This window comes from Electrophorus electricus, chromosome 10, assembly GCF_013358815.1.
Source record: "Electrophorus electricus isolate fEleEle1 chromosome 10, fEleEle1.pri, whole genome shotgun sequence".
In the NCBI taxonomy this organism is placed as follows: domain Eukaryota; kingdom Metazoa; phylum Chordata; class Actinopteri; order Gymnotiformes; family Gymnotidae; genus Electrophorus; species Electrophorus electricus.
The window spans coordinates 13,786,896-13,804,148 of NC_049544.1; the positions used below are offsets into that span (position 1 = coordinate 13,786,896).

General features: G+C 40.5%; 1 protein-coding gene across 13 annotated transcripts in view; it reads left to right on the forward strand.

The window, feature by feature from the left end:
- adgrb1a (adhesion G protein-coupled receptor B1a) overlaps nt 1-17,253 on the forward strand; it is a 64,282-nt gene that overhangs the window by 35,757 nt on the left and 11,272 nt on the right. For all 13 annotated transcript variants that reach the window (XM_027001754.2, XM_027001746.2, XM_027001769.2 and 10 more), the window contains 10 exons: nt 2,105-2,177; nt 3,365-3,467; nt 5,034-5,077; nt 8,018-8,144; nt 14,287-14,396; nt 15,312-15,414; nt 15,687-15,837; nt 16,067-16,136; nt 16,398-16,464; nt 16,973-17,058. In XM_027001754.2, coding sequence (XP_026857555.2) covers nt 2,105-2,177; nt 3,365-3,467; nt 5,034-5,077; nt 8,018-8,144; nt 14,287-14,396; nt 15,312-15,414; nt 15,687-15,837; nt 16,067-16,136; nt 16,398-16,464; nt 16,973-17,058 — 934 coding nt within the window. The remainder of the gene's footprint in view (nt 1-2,104; nt 2,178-3,364; nt 3,468-5,033; nt 5,078-8,017; nt 8,145-14,286; nt 14,397-15,311; nt 15,415-15,686; nt 15,838-16,066; nt 16,137-16,397; nt 16,465-16,972; nt 17,059-17,253) is intronic.

Consider the following 17,253-nt stretch of genomic DNA (forward strand, 5'->3'; position numbering starts at 1 on the left):
CACACACACACACACACACACACACACACACACACACACACACACACACACACACACACACACTGAGCAGCCACATTATGGGGTGTTGCTAGTATACAGTGGTTATCACCTACCATAGCCTCAGACCAGTCAGACTGCCCATGCTGTCCCTTGTTCACAACCGAACACACCAAAAGTTGTATTGGAATAAGGTGACCTGTGCGTTGCTTACTTGGGGATGAGATGAAACTATGGGAAGATGAGAGTGTGCACTATGGGAAGAAAGAAAGCAGTGTGGAAACAGTGTGATGCTCTGGGCAGTTCTGCTGTGAAACCTTGAGTCCTGGCATTCCAGTGGCTTTTACTTGGACAAGTACCACCTACTTAAACATTGTTGCAGACCAGGTGCATCACATTACAGCAACAGTATTGCCTAAAGGTAGTGCCCTCTTTCAGCATTCTTTCTTTCAAATATTGTTCAGGAATGGATTGAGTCTGATCCATGGAGGCCCTACCTTGCAACTTGCAGGACTTAAAGGAACTGTTGCTAACATCTGAGGTGGCCTCTGGTACCAGATACCACACCACACCTTCCAAGGACTTGTGTAGACTAAGCCTCAATAGTTAAGAGCTAGTTTGACAGCAGAAGGTGGACCTGTGGTCAGAAGGTGATGTATAGGGTAACGGGTAGTGTCTGACTGACCCACTGTTTATGGCATCAAAACTATAATTGTACAGCTATAAAATGCACTGGTAAGAGAGGAAAACCTAATATAGAGGCCAGTGATTGTAGATGCAGGATAAATGATTCTAATAAAAGGGCTCGTGAGTGCATATACAAGTTTGCACGCACACGTATGCACATGCGCACATATGTATGTGTGAGTGTGAGTGTGAGTGTGAGTGTGAGTGTGTGTGTGTGTGTGTGTGTGTGTGTGTGTGTGTGTGTGTGTGTGTATGTATGTATAAATATATATATATATATATATATATATATATATATATATATATATATATATATATAAAATGTGTGTGTATGTATGTATGTATGTATAAATATATATATATATATACACACATTTTATATTTATATATACATACATACATACATACATACATATACACACACACACACACACACACACACACATATATATATATAATGTGTATGTATGTATGTATAAATATATATATATATATATAGTATATATATATGTATAAATATATATATATGTGTGTGTGTGTGTGTGTGTGTGTATATGTGTATGTATATATATATATATATGTATATGTGTGTATGTATGTGTGGGTGTATATACACTCATGAGCACTATAAATTTATATAGTTTTGTATCTACTTCAGGACAGTGGCTATGGCAGGTATGGTATCTCTTTCAGTCTCTGTCTCTGTTTGTCTCTCTCTTTGTCTTTCTCTCTGTCTCTCTTTTTTTTCTGCCAGCCAGGCCTGAATCCACATGTTTTGAGTTGAATCAGTATAACAGATGGAGCCTTTTTGTTTGTGCATATGTACGTGTGTGTGCATGTATGCATCTGTGTGTGTCTTCCATCCCTGGAGGCTGTCCAATTCTGCATCTTCTTTTGCAGTTGTGAAGTGTGACTGTGTCAGTGGCTGGACTCCTGGCCAATGTTTTTACATGCTTATTCCTCTGCCTGCTCTTCATATTAATGTATTAGATTTGGTCATTTCAGACCCAACGTGCCAATATGTGCCATCATAGCAACCTGTGTGTGTGTGTGTGTGTGTGTGTGTGTGTGTGCGTGCGTGCGTGCGTGCATGTGATTAAAGTTGTGTGTCTTTGTGTATGTGTACTGTATATATAAGGTGAATAGTCAACTAGGCTGAAGGGAGATAAAGCAAGAATGGGTGACAAGCATATTTCATACATATTCACTCTGAATGCACTGACTGAAAACACTACTGACAGGCACAAGCACGCGCGCGCGCACACACACACACACACACACACACTCTTTCTCACTGAATTCTTGTGATCAGTCTTTCATTAATTACTGTAATTCCCACTCTGATTGCAGGGAATATTATTCATATTGTTTCCGTGTGTGTGTGTGTGTGTGTGTGTGTGTGTGTGTGTGTGTGTTGCAGATGATGACACTTCAGCATTTGTGACTGGCATTGTCCTTTATCGAAACCTCGGCAGTATACTGTCTCTTCAGAGGTGAGGTTCAGAGTTACAGCCCTCTGGTTTTTCATTCCTATTCAGACTCCTTGACTAATCTCGGCTGCCCTCTTTATACTTTTGTGAATACAGGTACAGATACAGGTGCCACTTGTCACGATTAATCCATCCCAGCTTCCGTGTTCCATGTTTTCCATCTTGTGTATTTTAGTTCCATGCCATAGTTTCATTTTCTCCACCCCTTGTTTGATTTTCCACACCTTGGTATACCTGTAAGTTTGTACTCCGCGTATCCTAGCCTTCATGTTTCTTAGCCCCGAGTTTTCCCTAGTCTTTGTCATAGCCTGTTTCCCCTGTTTGCCATAGTGTGTTTTGTTTGTTTGCTCATGTATCCACGTACCCTCCGTGTTGGCTCTATGACCCTGGACTGCTACAACTCTAATTTTGGATTTGCCCATAATAAATCTCGCTCTTCTCCGCACATGCGTCTGCCTCCTTAACGCTTACCATTATACCACTGTGATACACAAAGCTTACTGTCATTTTTGTAGGTAGTTATGTAGAATGTTTCAGGTGAGTTGTGTTAAGAATAGATTAATGAGGCACTAATAACTTTTCTATTTTTTCCCATGTGCTATAAATGTGCAGACAGATTTTTGACCAGTTTCTCATCCTTTGCTGTTGCGCTTCCTGTCCTTTAACATTGATTTATTTTTTGTAAGGTATCAGTTCTCAGTTTTTTTATCCACCTGAATGTGGCAATGTGGTGGTGTTATCAGATACACCAGGTGACAAACACTCATCTTGACTGATTATGCAATTGAAAGTACCAAAAGTGTGTGTGTAACTATACTTGTGATGTCCAAATGTAATGTAAAAAAAAAACTTCCTTGCAGTTCCTCACAAGTTTACATTAACATTTTCCCCCTTACTTTCCTTTTCTTTCCCTAAGTTGTCTGTGCGTAGAGTCTGTCCGAGGATGATTGGTTCCAGTAAACTAAACTATGTCCTCCAAAGTGTGTGTGTGTGTGTGTGTGTGTGGATATCTGAATATGGTATGATAGTATGTTCAATAGATATGGTTTTGTGTATAAAGTTGCAGATGAAATCAAATGCGGTGATACTTCAATGCATAATGTGCAGGGAGTAAGAAGCTTGGCCTGAAGGTCATGTTCTGCTTCTGTCAGTCATTTTTCACCTTCTCTTCTCTTCAACTGGTCTATCAGAAACAACACAGTGCTAAATTCCAAGATGATTACTGTGACGATCAAGCCCACCCCCAGCTCACTCACCGCCCCAGTGGAGATCGAGTTCTCCCACCTTTACAATGTAAGCCAGGTTGCCATCTATTCACTTGAAACAGTCAAGGTGTTGCTCAGCTTATGTATATTAAAATGCAATGACAAATTATCAAACAAAATTGCTCTTAAACTTTGAAAATGTTATTGTTGGTACAATGATAGAGCTATCCATGTTGAAAATCGCTGACCACTTTATTAGAAACATCAAAACGAGAACGTCATACAACATTTTCGTGGGTACACTTACACCTGCCTATGGATGTACAATCACAGCCCATGTGCTGCCATGTACAGTTTCTCAGCCACCACCTTGCTTGTAAGGCACTAGTCCTTTTCTGACCACACGAACACTGCTGACCCTGTTTTATGTGGGTGCTGGACTTTCTCAACAAAGCAGCATAGGAGTGGCATATTTGTGTTACACTGAAACACCTCAATGTCACTGCTGGCTTGGGAGAGGCCTGCCACCTGGAAATGTCCGTTTCCAAGGACGCTGAATTCTAACCATATATTATTCATATTATGTCACTGACATGGTAGTGGCATGCTAATTAGGGAGTTGTGCTGATAGAAGTGTAATATGCACAGCAGAGTTGAGCTGAGCATTGTCCAACTTTCAAAACTGTAGACAACAGAGAAACTGTGGTCAGGACTTGACCATTAATGAAGGACTAAAAGAATGGTCATAGGTGAGCTATTGACAAGGCGTGCATTTCTAATAAAGTGGTCACTGAGTATATTATCTTTATTTGTAATAATAAGATTCATTTATATAGCATATTGCACCTTCACCATATACTTCAGACATACAAAATAGTAATGATGAAAATTTAATTTAATGCAGGAATAAAACCTTAAGAAGGAGCTCCTTAAAAAAATTATAAATTTTCATTGCCTTAAAGGTTAGAAGCAGAAATTCAAAACCCAGCCTCCTTAATTCTTTTGAATCACTTTGAATTGCCTTGTCATGCCTTCTGTCAGAATTAGCCAGGAGTACATTTCAACACTGCCATGCTAGATTATCTTAAACACTGTTTCATGACATAATGAGTCAATCAGTCTGAAAGGTACAAATTACTTGCTTTAAAAACAAGTATGAGAGAGATCCTAAAGGAAACAAGTGTAATTTAGCTCCTGAGTGTGTGGAAGTACTCTGCCTACTGTGGTTGAACCAGGTGCAGTCACGTACAACGCTGTAAATAGAGCATTCAAAGAATCTGCAGAGATGGGGGTGGAAGCAGTTGGCAGAGGGTCATATTAATGACCTTATCAATTTGTGACTTAGTCATGACTTCATGGTTAGGCTCTCTTTGCCTTGCTTTGGAGGACATTTCAGGTTTTATCCTTAAATTGTTATTCATTCTTAGGATTAGTAATCATTATTTATTGCACCACTACATAGACAATTCACCTATTGCAGAATTCAACAGGTCTAACAAATTTGTGTGTGTAATTATAATGATATGAAAGTAGACTGGTAATACGGTCCTTTATTAGCCAGAACCAATATAATAAAATGTATGAAGAATCAGCATTTAGTGTTTTAATACTGTTCAGTGTCAAACTACAATAATTGTCTCTCCCTTTTACACAGGGAACAACCAACCAAACCTGCATTTCCTGGGATGAGAGTGACAGGTAAGAGACTAGCTATAATCGATCTGAGGTCTTTTCTGTTATTTAGCTGTACCTGCTCTGAGAGTTTATTGCTGAATGTCCAGATGGAGTGGGGAGGGGCAGGGTGATTTTAGGAGGCTAGTATCATAGGATGGTGAAGCAGACAACAGTACACCATAGCTGATGTGTCACTGTGATGTCAGTGACAAATAAATGTGGGTGTGGAGCAGTGCGGACAGTTCTACAGTGAAACTCACCCATCCTGGCCACTGCATAGGAGTCAGCAGAGGGAACAATCCATATCACACTCACCCCCTAGCCTGCTTCCTCCTGCACACACACCAGATGCCAGAATGATGAGAGTGCAACCAACTCATACACTCACGTCACAGGACCAGAAACAGGAAAGGGTGGAGAGAAAAACAAAGCAGGTGTCAGAGAGATGGAACAGGTGACCAACTGACATTAAGTGAGAAGGACAAAGAGAATGAGGCAAGCAGAGAGAGGTCGAATCATCTGGCATAATTCCGCAGCCTGCGAGGGCTTGTCTGAGTCACACTGGTACTTCCTTCCCTACACGGCCATCTGTTTAGGTACTCTTTGTCTTCTGATGGGGGGGTTGGGAGTGGGACGTGAGAAGTGAGGAGGGTGCATGAGAGAGAGAGTGAGCAGACATGTGAAACATTTGCATTTAGATGGATATGCTCAGTGTTCTTTTTCCCACTTTCCGTCAAACATGGAAGCAAAATGCATTTCCCTTTTTTCCTAAAAGAGTGGGAAAATAAAAAAAAAATCTAAAATGTGAGTTAAGTAAGAGGATGGCAGGAAGAGTGAGAAGAAACAAGTAAACAGAGCAAGTGAGAGAGAGGCCAGAGCAAGGAGAGAGAGAGAGACAGAGGGAATGAATAAGAAAGAGTGAGGAGAAAGAGAGACAGTGAGTGAGGAGAAAGAGACAGAGTGAGTGAGTGACAGTGAGGAGAGAGAGAGAGGGAGAGATGAAAACACTAAAATGTAATCTACATGTACAGTGACAAGAAGGGAAATGGGGGGGGTGGGTTCGGGGCAAAATTAAAATCCATCTTGGACAGCTGCTATGATTAATGAGTTAATATTTGGGGAAGAAATTGGAATGTGAAGAGGCGTCCTTGTCACTGCGGGTTGTGTTGATAACAGCTTGAAGGAGTGTGGTTCTTCTGGTGGCTCACACTTCAGTCTGCACAATCAATATGAGGTTCCACCTCCAAGGCAGCGATTCCACCACATACAGTACAAGACTCTTCTAATTTATGCATGTTAAACATGCAGTGTGGTTAATCTTCCTCATTTTGACTGGCTTTTTTCTCATGCATGTGTTCTTGCAATGTTCCACTGTTCTTGTTTTATATATATATATATATATATATATATATATATATATATATATATATATATATATATATATATATATAATGTGTGTGTGTGTGTGTGTATATATATATATATATAATGTGTGTGTGTGTGTGTGTATATATATGTATGTATGTATGTTAAAAAAAAAAACACACACACATATAGTTACATACATAGTAATGCAATTACACAAAGGTGCTTTGCTGTCTGTAAATGTTTGTGGTCAGCAGGGAGGCCTGATCAAATCATCCACAGAGACTCTACAGGGGGTGATAAGCACCATGTCTGAAATCAGCTATATTAACACAGAGCCTTCCCTTGGAGCTACAGACCTGCCAGTCCTAGGGCACTCTGACTGCCATAGTGCACCACGGCTACCCCCAGCTCAGCTTTAGGGGTGTATCTGTACATTACGGCTATCCCCAGCTCAAGTTTTGGAATGTATCTATGTACAACGGCTACCTGCAGTTCAGGTTTTGTAGTGTATCTGTGCATTATGGGTACCCCCAGCTCAGATTTTGGAGTGGTCTGTTTTGAGTGCGTAGCCCTGTGTCAGTGCTGCTCTTAGAGGATGTTGGGTTGTGTTATTTGGCTGCTACACTGGTGCAAAGTGTAGGATAGCCTGTTAAATTGACCTGCATTGGATGCCACTGATGGGTGATATTGTATGACATCGTAAGGGATAGAATGGGTTTTCATAATAAGGTTGCTGATCATGGTATCATGGTCAAGTCCACTCTTAAGTGGGTTTCTGCTTGATCAAGTTGATCGCATTTGTATATGCAGTACATATGACAAATGTATTCAGGTCCTGGGTAATTGGATATGAAACCAGTGTCATTTAAAATCTAAGTTGGCAAATAGGTTGTCTTGGTGCATTAAAATGGATCCCAATTTTGGGTGTCTCCAAAAACAAAAAATTTTAAAATACAGCTTGACATTAGTTTTCCATGTGGAATTCTTGATACTAGTCTCAGGATTAAAATATTGAAATTTTAGCCATTTAAATGCTAAAACAGAAAATAAATAAACAAATAATAAATGTAAATACGAAGGATTTCTTTTACTAATTTAAGGTTGCTTATGGTGAGTTGTCAAATATATTATATATTATATATATATATATATATATATATATATATATATATATATATATATATATATATATATATATATATATGAGAGTACACTGAAAATGTTTAGGTGCCTTAATTATTAGGAGATACAGCTACAGGCTAGTAGAACTATTATAGTACTAGTAGTAAGTAGTAGTAGTAGTAGTAAACTTTAGTAGTAATAGTGAAACAGTTGTCTTATATAACGTCTTAAGCTTTTTTTCCTTTATATTTTTTTTTGTCGCATTTTCATTGCTTTATAGCTAACCTGGCCATGCAGAAAGTAGAAGTGCACAGTGCATCACACCGTCTGTACAGCTCCATTTTCAGTCTGGTTTCCTGTACTCCGGCTCGTTACCGTCTGAGATCGTATATCGGATTAGGAAAATAGCACTGGGGATTTGATCTTGCTTTTCCTGTGTCTGAATCACCGCATCCCTTTCTCTTCCTGCTGCAGCGCTTCGCTGCTTGGGTCCTGGTCTGCACGAGCCTGCAGAGCTGTGCCCCTCGACTCATTCAGAACCAAATGCGTGTGTGACAGGCTGTCCACCTTCGCCATTTTAGCGCGCCTAAATCTTGATACGGTAAGTCCAGCTTCTCTCTTCTCACTTTGATGGTAAAGGATGTGAAATTACGCGTTTGTGTGATTATTTGAACGTATCTGCCGTTTGTGGGATATAGGCGTCATTGTCATTCCGTATCAACAGATCCCTCTCGTGCTCCCTCCCTCTCCCCCTCGCGACATGCCAGACTCATAAAGAGGACTGAGCGCTTTGATGTAAAGAATTTTGGCATATTTCTGCAATGTACAGGCTGATGAAGTGTCTGTGTTGATAGGAAATGTCAGCCTAAGCAAGTGGTTGTATTAATGAAGAAAACATGCATGAAGAAGCCATGTTCCCGTTCAAATGCATTTGATTTGCATACATTTGGTACTGAATCAAAAATGGTTACAGGTTCATGATTTGTAGGTTGAATGTTTACAGTATTCTAAAATTATATATTTTGCACCTACCTGCATTATATGCTATAAAAATGCAAATAGCTTAATATCCTCACAAGTGTATTGCCACACTATGCTATACTATTTTCTTTACTGTATTACTGTATTTGCCATTGCATGATTGGAGAACATATCTTTTTCACCTTTATGAAATTGCCCAAAATTTTTAATTCACCTAATGTCACTCCAGTTCATTTTGGCCCAAGACATCTTTGCATAAATATTCTGTATGTTTACCCTAAAAGCAATGGCTATCCTATGGATCTTCATTTAAATGACTCCAGCATACTACATTTTAATGGGGAGAAGAGTATCGTCTTTGTGTGGATTTTTCATTCAATGCGATTAGTTATTATTAGACTGGAAACTGCCTCTGAAGCAGTTTGTTCAGTAGTTGCCCTGGTAACAGCATGGGCAGCAGAGGCTCTTAAAGCTATAGAAGGCACTATAACATTCCTGTTGTGCTTCTTGGCCCAGATAGTCAGTAGGCCAGAGAGCCTTGGCAGGGAAAGAAAACCCACTAACCGCCCGCTCCCATCCTAAATACTTACAAGGACTAGCTTCATAATTCATGAAGCTAAAAAGTTTTGGATTTGTTCTGTGAAATGTACAGTTCATATTTGTATACTCAACAAAGTAAGTGAAGTACTTTAAAGCAATTCATTTATTTTATTCAGATCACTGGAAATGAGGCCTTGGTCTCAGCTGGGTGTCACTGAAAAAATTGGGAGGTTTGAAGTGGATTCAGCAGTGCTTCCCTCTCAAGTACAGAATGCAGACACCAGCTTGTATTTCAGAAATTTGATTGATCTGTATTTGAGGTCAAGCTGGGTCTGGGGTGTGATGTAAACTCACACTGTCTACTCATACTCATACAAGAATGGTTTTCAAACCTGCACGTGACAATGGTTGCTATGAATCTCCCAGAGAGCTTTGCTGTCCTTGAGTGTGGTTCTGTTTTGTACTCCAGACGTCCATGTGGATTCTCTCCTTTTTGCTATGGCCTGTACAGTAGCAGGGTGCTAATCTCACTCCATGTGATGTCTGCCTGGTCCTGGAACAAGCCCTACCTGGGCAGATGGCAGCAAACTCAGGGAGTGTCGCAGTTAGCTCGTTACGTTCCTCGTGGGAAGAATATTAGGGTGATTTGATTGGTGGTGCGGTGTGCCAGCAAAGAAGTCTGCCCCTCCTGTCCTCTCTCTGGCGCTCCATCCAGACCCCCACTGCCACACTGCTAATTATTCCTGCCAATACACTTGCCACCTTCTGAATGGCCCATCCGATGGCCCCTCTGTCTGCAACTAGCCTCCTACAGCTTCAGAATGATAAAGAGCCAGAGAAACAGGCCATAGTCTCCTCATTCAGACTTCCCTCACAATGTCTATCTCACTCTCCCTTGCACTGTCTACCTCTCTTTCTATCTCTTACTTCTGCATTTCCTTACACGCATCATTCGGATTCTGTGTGGTTTGTATAATACAGCTGCAATACATAGGCAGAGGAAAGGCAGGCTGTGTCGCAGCCATTTTAGCTGGTCATACTGTGTAAGCAATGATCTCAAGGGTACTAAAGGAAAGCAGTCTTCATTTAGTTTTTTCAGTCCCATTGTCCTAAACTGTTGAGTTTTAATGAAGTTCTTGACTTTATGGTTGCATATATGTAAGGTGTCACTGAGTGGACTGAGGTCACATTTGCTTTTTTAGAAAGGGACTGTGTGAGATTGAGTGTTTTTAAATAATTCAATATTTACACATTCTATTAATGCACGTTCAGTTTGTTTTCTTGTGTCTCTTTATTTGTAATGAAATAATACAGTAAAATTCAGCATTTGCCTACGTTTGTTTTGCTACCTGTTGTTGCTGGTTCAGAGCATTGATGTTCTGTGGTTACTTTGCTGAAAACCTGGAAAAATTAATAGGAAGGGAAAACTCTATTTTCAAGAGTGTTGAAATATTCTTGGCTGCATTATTAATACAGTTGTAATGATGCATTACCTGAAATTATGCTTTGATTAGAATTCCTGCAAATTTGGCTGCATTGATCCTCTAAAAACTCTGTTGCATTAAATTGTCCTGAATTGTCCTAAATTGATTTGGTTAATTTGGTGAATTGCTTTTTATAATTGAATGACCAGGGATTTTTAGCACCAACATTTTATGCAAGACAGAAATGTCACAGTAAGTTAGTACATCTACATTATGTGATACATATAAAGTTTGCATTATGTGATGTTTAGCACCCATACATGAGATAAGGGCAGTTTGAGTATGTTTGTCTTCTCCTTGTTAGCTCTTAAACCCATTTGCTAAGTAAACAAGAATGGATGGGTTCCAGCATTCAGTATTTGAAGTTATACTGGCAAGTTTTTAATTACAGAATCACTGTTGTTCAGAAATCTTCATTGCTATCCAGATGGAATATAGAGAATAGGCTTTGGGAACACTGAAGTTACTTTACTCAAGGGATGAACAACAGTAGCTAAAAGTATATTAGGAAGACCGACTAATTATTGTATGTTTTCAAGAAAAAAGCCAAGGCGAAATAATATCTACCCAATTCTGAGTATTTATTTTTAACAAATGACTAACAAAAGCAAACATCCCCAAGAACATTTACCAAGTGCCTGCAGTGGGACACAAGGCACTTCATAATGGCAAACACCAAAGACAGCTTATCAAACTCAACACAAAACACAAAAATAGCTAATGAAACAAAACACAAAAGATGAAACTCGAAAGACAAAACTTCTGAAACATTAAACTGCTTCTCTGGACTCAGGAAGGCTCTAATATGCTAAGAGAATGTTAGGTTGTAGGAAAGGTTGTTAGGTTATGTCCTCCTCTTGTGCTACATTGGGAATAGATTGGCACTGTCACACTTGGCACTGTGTTCTGTAATGTTAAATGGGTCTTACTTCCTGTTTGAGCATGTAGCCTCAATATTCAAGTAACAGTTAATGCCTGAACCCAGAAAGCCAAATCAAAGGAATCAGTACTGCTATTTAGAGAAGGGTACATGCCGGTTATTTTTGATACAACAAATCAAATGAGCAGAGATGTGGGGTGGAGTTTGCTGATTTTTAAATTTTTTTTGCACATGAGACAAGTAATTAATCAGTATTACCTTACTCTGTTGCACGGCAAAACTGTACTGAATGCACAACAGAACCCATGATACCTGGTACTTATTCAGTACTGGTGTTTAACAAGGGCCGGTCTGCATCTCGGAGGTCTGGGTTGTGGTACTGTTACTAGGGTGACCATCTTTTGGTTTTCAAAGAAGAGGAACGGGTGGGGGTGGAAGGGTGGTAGTTGGATAGATATACATAACCATGTTTAACAAATGTACTTATTTCACTGTACCTACAGTACAAATAACAATTGCCTTCAGAGACTATATGGCCAGAAAATGTTTTTGTTCTCTATTCAGCTGTTCCTTACAAAAACATTAAAGTTCCAAATATATATTTTCATGATCAAAGAATAAAAGAAAATCAGCTGCCATAAAAATCTACTACTCCACAGGACACTTTTTAGTGCATGTTTCCAAGTATACTTTAAAGAATACTTTCAATCTGTTTTGGATACAAAAATGCCATTTTAATAAGGCAGATGTGCAATCCACATGTGGGAATTTAGTCTAATACAGATTTCCACTCAAACTACTAGCCACCTCACATTTATAATTCTGTCAGATTTGTTTTTAATTTCTGTTTTATTAGACTAAGAAATGATTTAATCCAAGTGTGGTGTGAGCGTAAGGAGAATGATTTATGTAAAATTTCCTCTATGCATACTGTACGCAGACATTGTAGAAATCACTGTCAGGAAAATGTTTTAGGTCCCAAGAAGAGGACATGTCCAAGAAAAAGAGGATTATTCTTTAATATGAATGTTCACTTCAGTACTATGCTACTCTACAGCTATGCCGATTGGACGGGCATTAAATTTTACTGTCAGTTGTAAGTGCTTCACCACACCTTGCACCTTGCACCATGTGAATCTTTTGCCAACCTTTTTCAGCCTGTTTCATGACAGTATTTAATTTAGTATATTCTATGTTTTTATATGTATGTATGTATGAGAGAGAGATTTAAAATTGTAGTACACAAGAAACAGGTGTGTGTGTGTGTGTGTGTGTGTGTGTGTGTGTGTGTGTGTGTGTGTGTGTGCCACAGCACATGTCTTTGTTGAAAAAGTTAGGACTGAAGGACAGCACAGAGGAACTAATCTTAGGAGGACAATATGGAGCACTAAGCTTTAGATCACTCGAAGCAGGTGTATCAGACCAGACCAAGATACTGACTTTGAGTAGTAGAATACAAGGCACCAGTAGGGAAAGTGTATGCAACCAAGTGACAAGGTTCATATACAGGACCATATGCAAGAATATGAGATGGACCCCCCCTCCCCCAAGTCCAAATGGGTGGAACCAAAGAGAACAAAAAGATAAAGGTCGAGAACAAGTTTCTAACCAAGTAGTGACAAACAAACCAGACACTGTGATAGTTGATGAGATGTATAAAGGAGCAGTGGTAATAGTTCCAAAATCCCAGGGACTGAAAGAAGAAATGGAGAAAAAGTGGATACTTAAAAGCAAGGTTGCCTCAGTGGTGATGGGGGCACTTGGAAAAACTGCACTGAAAAAATAAGGATTTGTTGTTTCCAGTCGCAAGGCATTAATACTAATGGACATTGCATTACTGACATGCCTTTTTGCGTGTGTGTGTCTTTGTGTCTTTGTCTTTTACTTGCTTGGTGAAAAGAGAACCCACTGCAGTACTGATTAATCAGAGATATTTAATTAGGTTCTGCATGGCCATCAGACATGGAAACAGGGAAGGCTATAAACTCAGCCAATTATCTCTCTGTGTGTGTGTGTGTGTGTGTGTGTGTGTGTGTGTGTGTGTGTGTGTGTGTGTGTGTGCTCTTATATGTTTGGGTAGTCTGCAGACCCATCCACTCATAGTGTCCTGTCATTGCTACAGTCTTCTTGCCACACCTCTGAGAGCATGAGCATGTGCACAGTCCTCTTGGAGCACGAGTACAATCTTCACTTTCCCACAGGGCCCTTCTTTAAGACATGCACATGGGGCTTTTTGGGTCAGTCTTTGGGTGTCTTCATTTTCTGGACTTCACCACCGTATCAATTCGTACCTTCTCTCTTTCTGTCTGACATGATCCCTTTGAGCAAATGCAAGCCTTGTGCTACTATGTAAACACACATACATGAGTTCATGGATGCCTGCACACGCTCAGCATTAATACTGTAGTTTGCAGTGAAAATGGCAGCCATTACTGCATCCAGCACTGGGTACTGGGTTAATACTGCATCCACTACTGCAGTGGCCGCTGTTGCTCAGCTGCATCACCATGGCAACTAAAGCATTGCCTCCACTAGCATGGAAACGGCGTGATGGCTTATGTTGGCAATCTGGGCTCATGTCATTCTCTCTACATGTATCTTTTACTTGCCCACCTTTTTTTGGTGGATTTTGCAGCAGGTTTGTGGCTCAGGGATGGTGTGGTGTGCCTCTCTTCTCCAGGCTCGGGCTGTCCTTTCACAAGCAGCTCCTCAGAGTCACCTTGAGCTCCCCAGCCAGAACCTCCCAGACAGCAGACAGATCTCTCCAGCTGTCCGAAGTGCAGACAGGGAGCATCCCCCGAGTAATCCCCCCCCCCCCTCCATGAGCACTCACCCCACTCTTCTTTTCTTCCCGACAGAACATGGACCCATCCAAGAGCCAGCTGCCCTCAGTGACACTGATTGTTGGCTGTGGGGTCTCTTCACTCACTCTCCTCCTCCTCATCATCATCTACGTCTCTGTATGGAAGTAAGGAGCTCCTACTGGTCTCCTGCAGCATTTCTGCAGAGAGACCTGCACCATGTCTATGACAGTGACAGTGCTTCACCAAAGCAGTCACAAGCCTAATAACACACTCAGATGATGTGACTGTTGCTTTCATTTCATATGATAGACTGGACACTGCCTAATCAGATTTCTTCTTTATGGAGTCAATTTAGAAATGTGAAAGTTATGCAGCAAATGATTTTAAGAGGTTTTTAAGGGGCTACACAGTACATTGTATAGTAATTGTAACACTATTATCCCCTGCAATCTGGTAACTACAGTAGAATATACTTATTACATAAAATTCTACATTGTAAATTGTACATCTGGTGTATCAGAAACAAGCATTCCTAGTTGCCAGCTCTCTCATGCTGACCAATATCATATTACTGTCGAGGGCTCTGTGAGTGGGTTAATAAACCTCAGGCATACGGAGTCTGACAAATGTGCAGTCATTTTTGTCAAAAAGGCTGCAACCTTATCTGCAACCATGTCACAGTGAAATATTCTTTCAACTGACTGTTTTGCTTTATCCCATCATATCACAGCTGTGTTGTTACTGAAGTATATGTCTTTGTCCATATTTCTAAGGGCAAACTCTCTGGTGTCAGGGTCTCAAGCAGGCGTTTTACTTAATTCTCTCAGAGCATATTTTTAAACTTCATTGTTGGGTTTCTTTATTAAAAAATAAAATTGACACCTCAAATAAGATCATATTAAACCCACTGATGCTTTCAACATGGAAACTAAGGGAGTCTAATACAATTTTATATGAAATCAACAGATGGCTGGATTAATGGGACAAAACCCATCCATGATAGGGTCTTGGCTTGTGAAAGTGAGTGTGTGGAGTTTGGAGTGTGTTTTGCTAAGCAGAGTCTCACCTTTCTTCTGCAGGTACATTCGCTCTGAGCGCTCTGTCATCCTCATCAACTTCTGCCTGTCCATCATCTCCTCTAATGCCCTCATTCTCATTGGACAGACTCAGACACGCAACAAGGTAAAGCAATCTGAAGCAACTTCTGCACACACACACACACTTTCCTCTCTGAAAATCCTTAAAAGCCTGCTGTCTAACTACCTCTTTGGCTGTCTTTTAACTGTTATTCCCCTCTCACTTTCCCATCCTTATTCTCTTTCTTTCTCTCTCATGCTCTCTCTCTATTCTCTCTCACCTGTCCTTCTTTTGTGCTCTCGTCATCTTTTTCTTTCTTTCTTTCTTTCTTTCTTTCTTTCTTTCTTTCTTTCTTTCTTTCTTTCTTTCTTTCATAGGTTGTATGCACCCTCGTAGCTGCATTTCTGCACTTCTTCTTTCTCTCCTCCTTCTGCTGGGTTCTAACAGAGGCATGGCAGTCTTACATGGCTGTGACTGGCCGCCTGAGAAACCGCATCATACGTAAACGCTTCCTCTGCCTGGGCTGGGGTGAGGCTGATCTGCCTGCTGTCTGTTGAGCTCTCTTTTTTTCAGTTCTTTCTGCATTCCTGAAGTCCTAAAAGCATTTTTTTTTACACACAGTTTAGGCCTAAGACATGAAGTAGAATAATTTTAACTCATTTTACAACTAGGCTTAAACTTTCTTTTATAGCTGTCTTTAATGATTCATTAAAGCTTGCCTGTTTATAACATTCACTCTCTCCCTTTGTCCTTAAAGGACTACCTGCCCTTGTTGTGGCTATCTCGGTTGGATTTACCAAGGCAAAGGGATATGGTACAGTTAATTAGTAAGTATGTTTTCTTCAGGCAATGCTTTGCATTTTGCACACTTCACACTTTTTACACTTTCCCCATGTCATGTGGGTTCAGGATTTATGAGTTTTGAGAGGTACACTATGCTGCCACTTTGCTAGATCTCATAGATCTTCTGATTGAAATTACATTTCTCTGTCTGACCTTTTTTCCCCTCCAACCTTGTCTCCCTCACTTTTTTCACACCCCCCCAACTACTCTGTCACTCCCTCTGTCCTCTCTCCATGTCCAACTAGCTGTTGGATGTCTTTGGAAGGTGGACTCTTATATGCATTTGTGGGACCAGCTGCTGCAGTAGTCTTGGTACTTTCTCTTTCTCTGCTTTCCAGTAGTAGAGGGGATGGATCTTCCCAGCTCCTCACCCATTGAGATGTGGTGCTAAATAATGCATGTCTGGTTCCAGTTATTTAAATACTTGTCACTACACCTCATATGCAAGCCCTTAAGGCATTTGCAGAACATGTGGCTTTTGCAGCAAACACTTATTGCAAAAAATGTATATTCAACAATCCATATGTTGCCAGCCACAATTGTTCATAGCATCACTTAAAGTCCTAATTCCAGCAGACCTGCACTGTGGTGTGTGCTGGCAAACACGTTTGTACTTGGATATCTGTTTAAGCATAAAAGCATTGCTTATGGGCTTTGGTCACAGTAGTCTACTCACAGCGCCACTGCAGAATGATTGGTGCTGATCTCGGGTCTGGGTGATGACATTTTTTGCCAGCACTTTATCAGCAATACTTGCTGACTGTTGCAGATGTAGCACAGTACATATGTTCAATTCACCCCTCTGTTCTGTCTTCTCCAGGTTAACATGGTTATCGGGATTTTGGTTTTTAACAAACTGGTGTCGAAAGACGGCATTACTGATATGAAACTGAAGGAGAGGGCAGGGTATGCCTCATACTTCACATCCATGTGACTGGTTGTTCTGTAACCAACCTAGCGCAGAGACTCAGTAGCCAGGCCTACCCCTCTCTCCCCACACAGACTACACATAGGAAGATTAGTGACTAATCAAAACAAGGAGAGGTAGAGAAGAAACAGGAGGGACAGAGAATAAAGTGGAGAAAGGTAGTGAGCGATGGG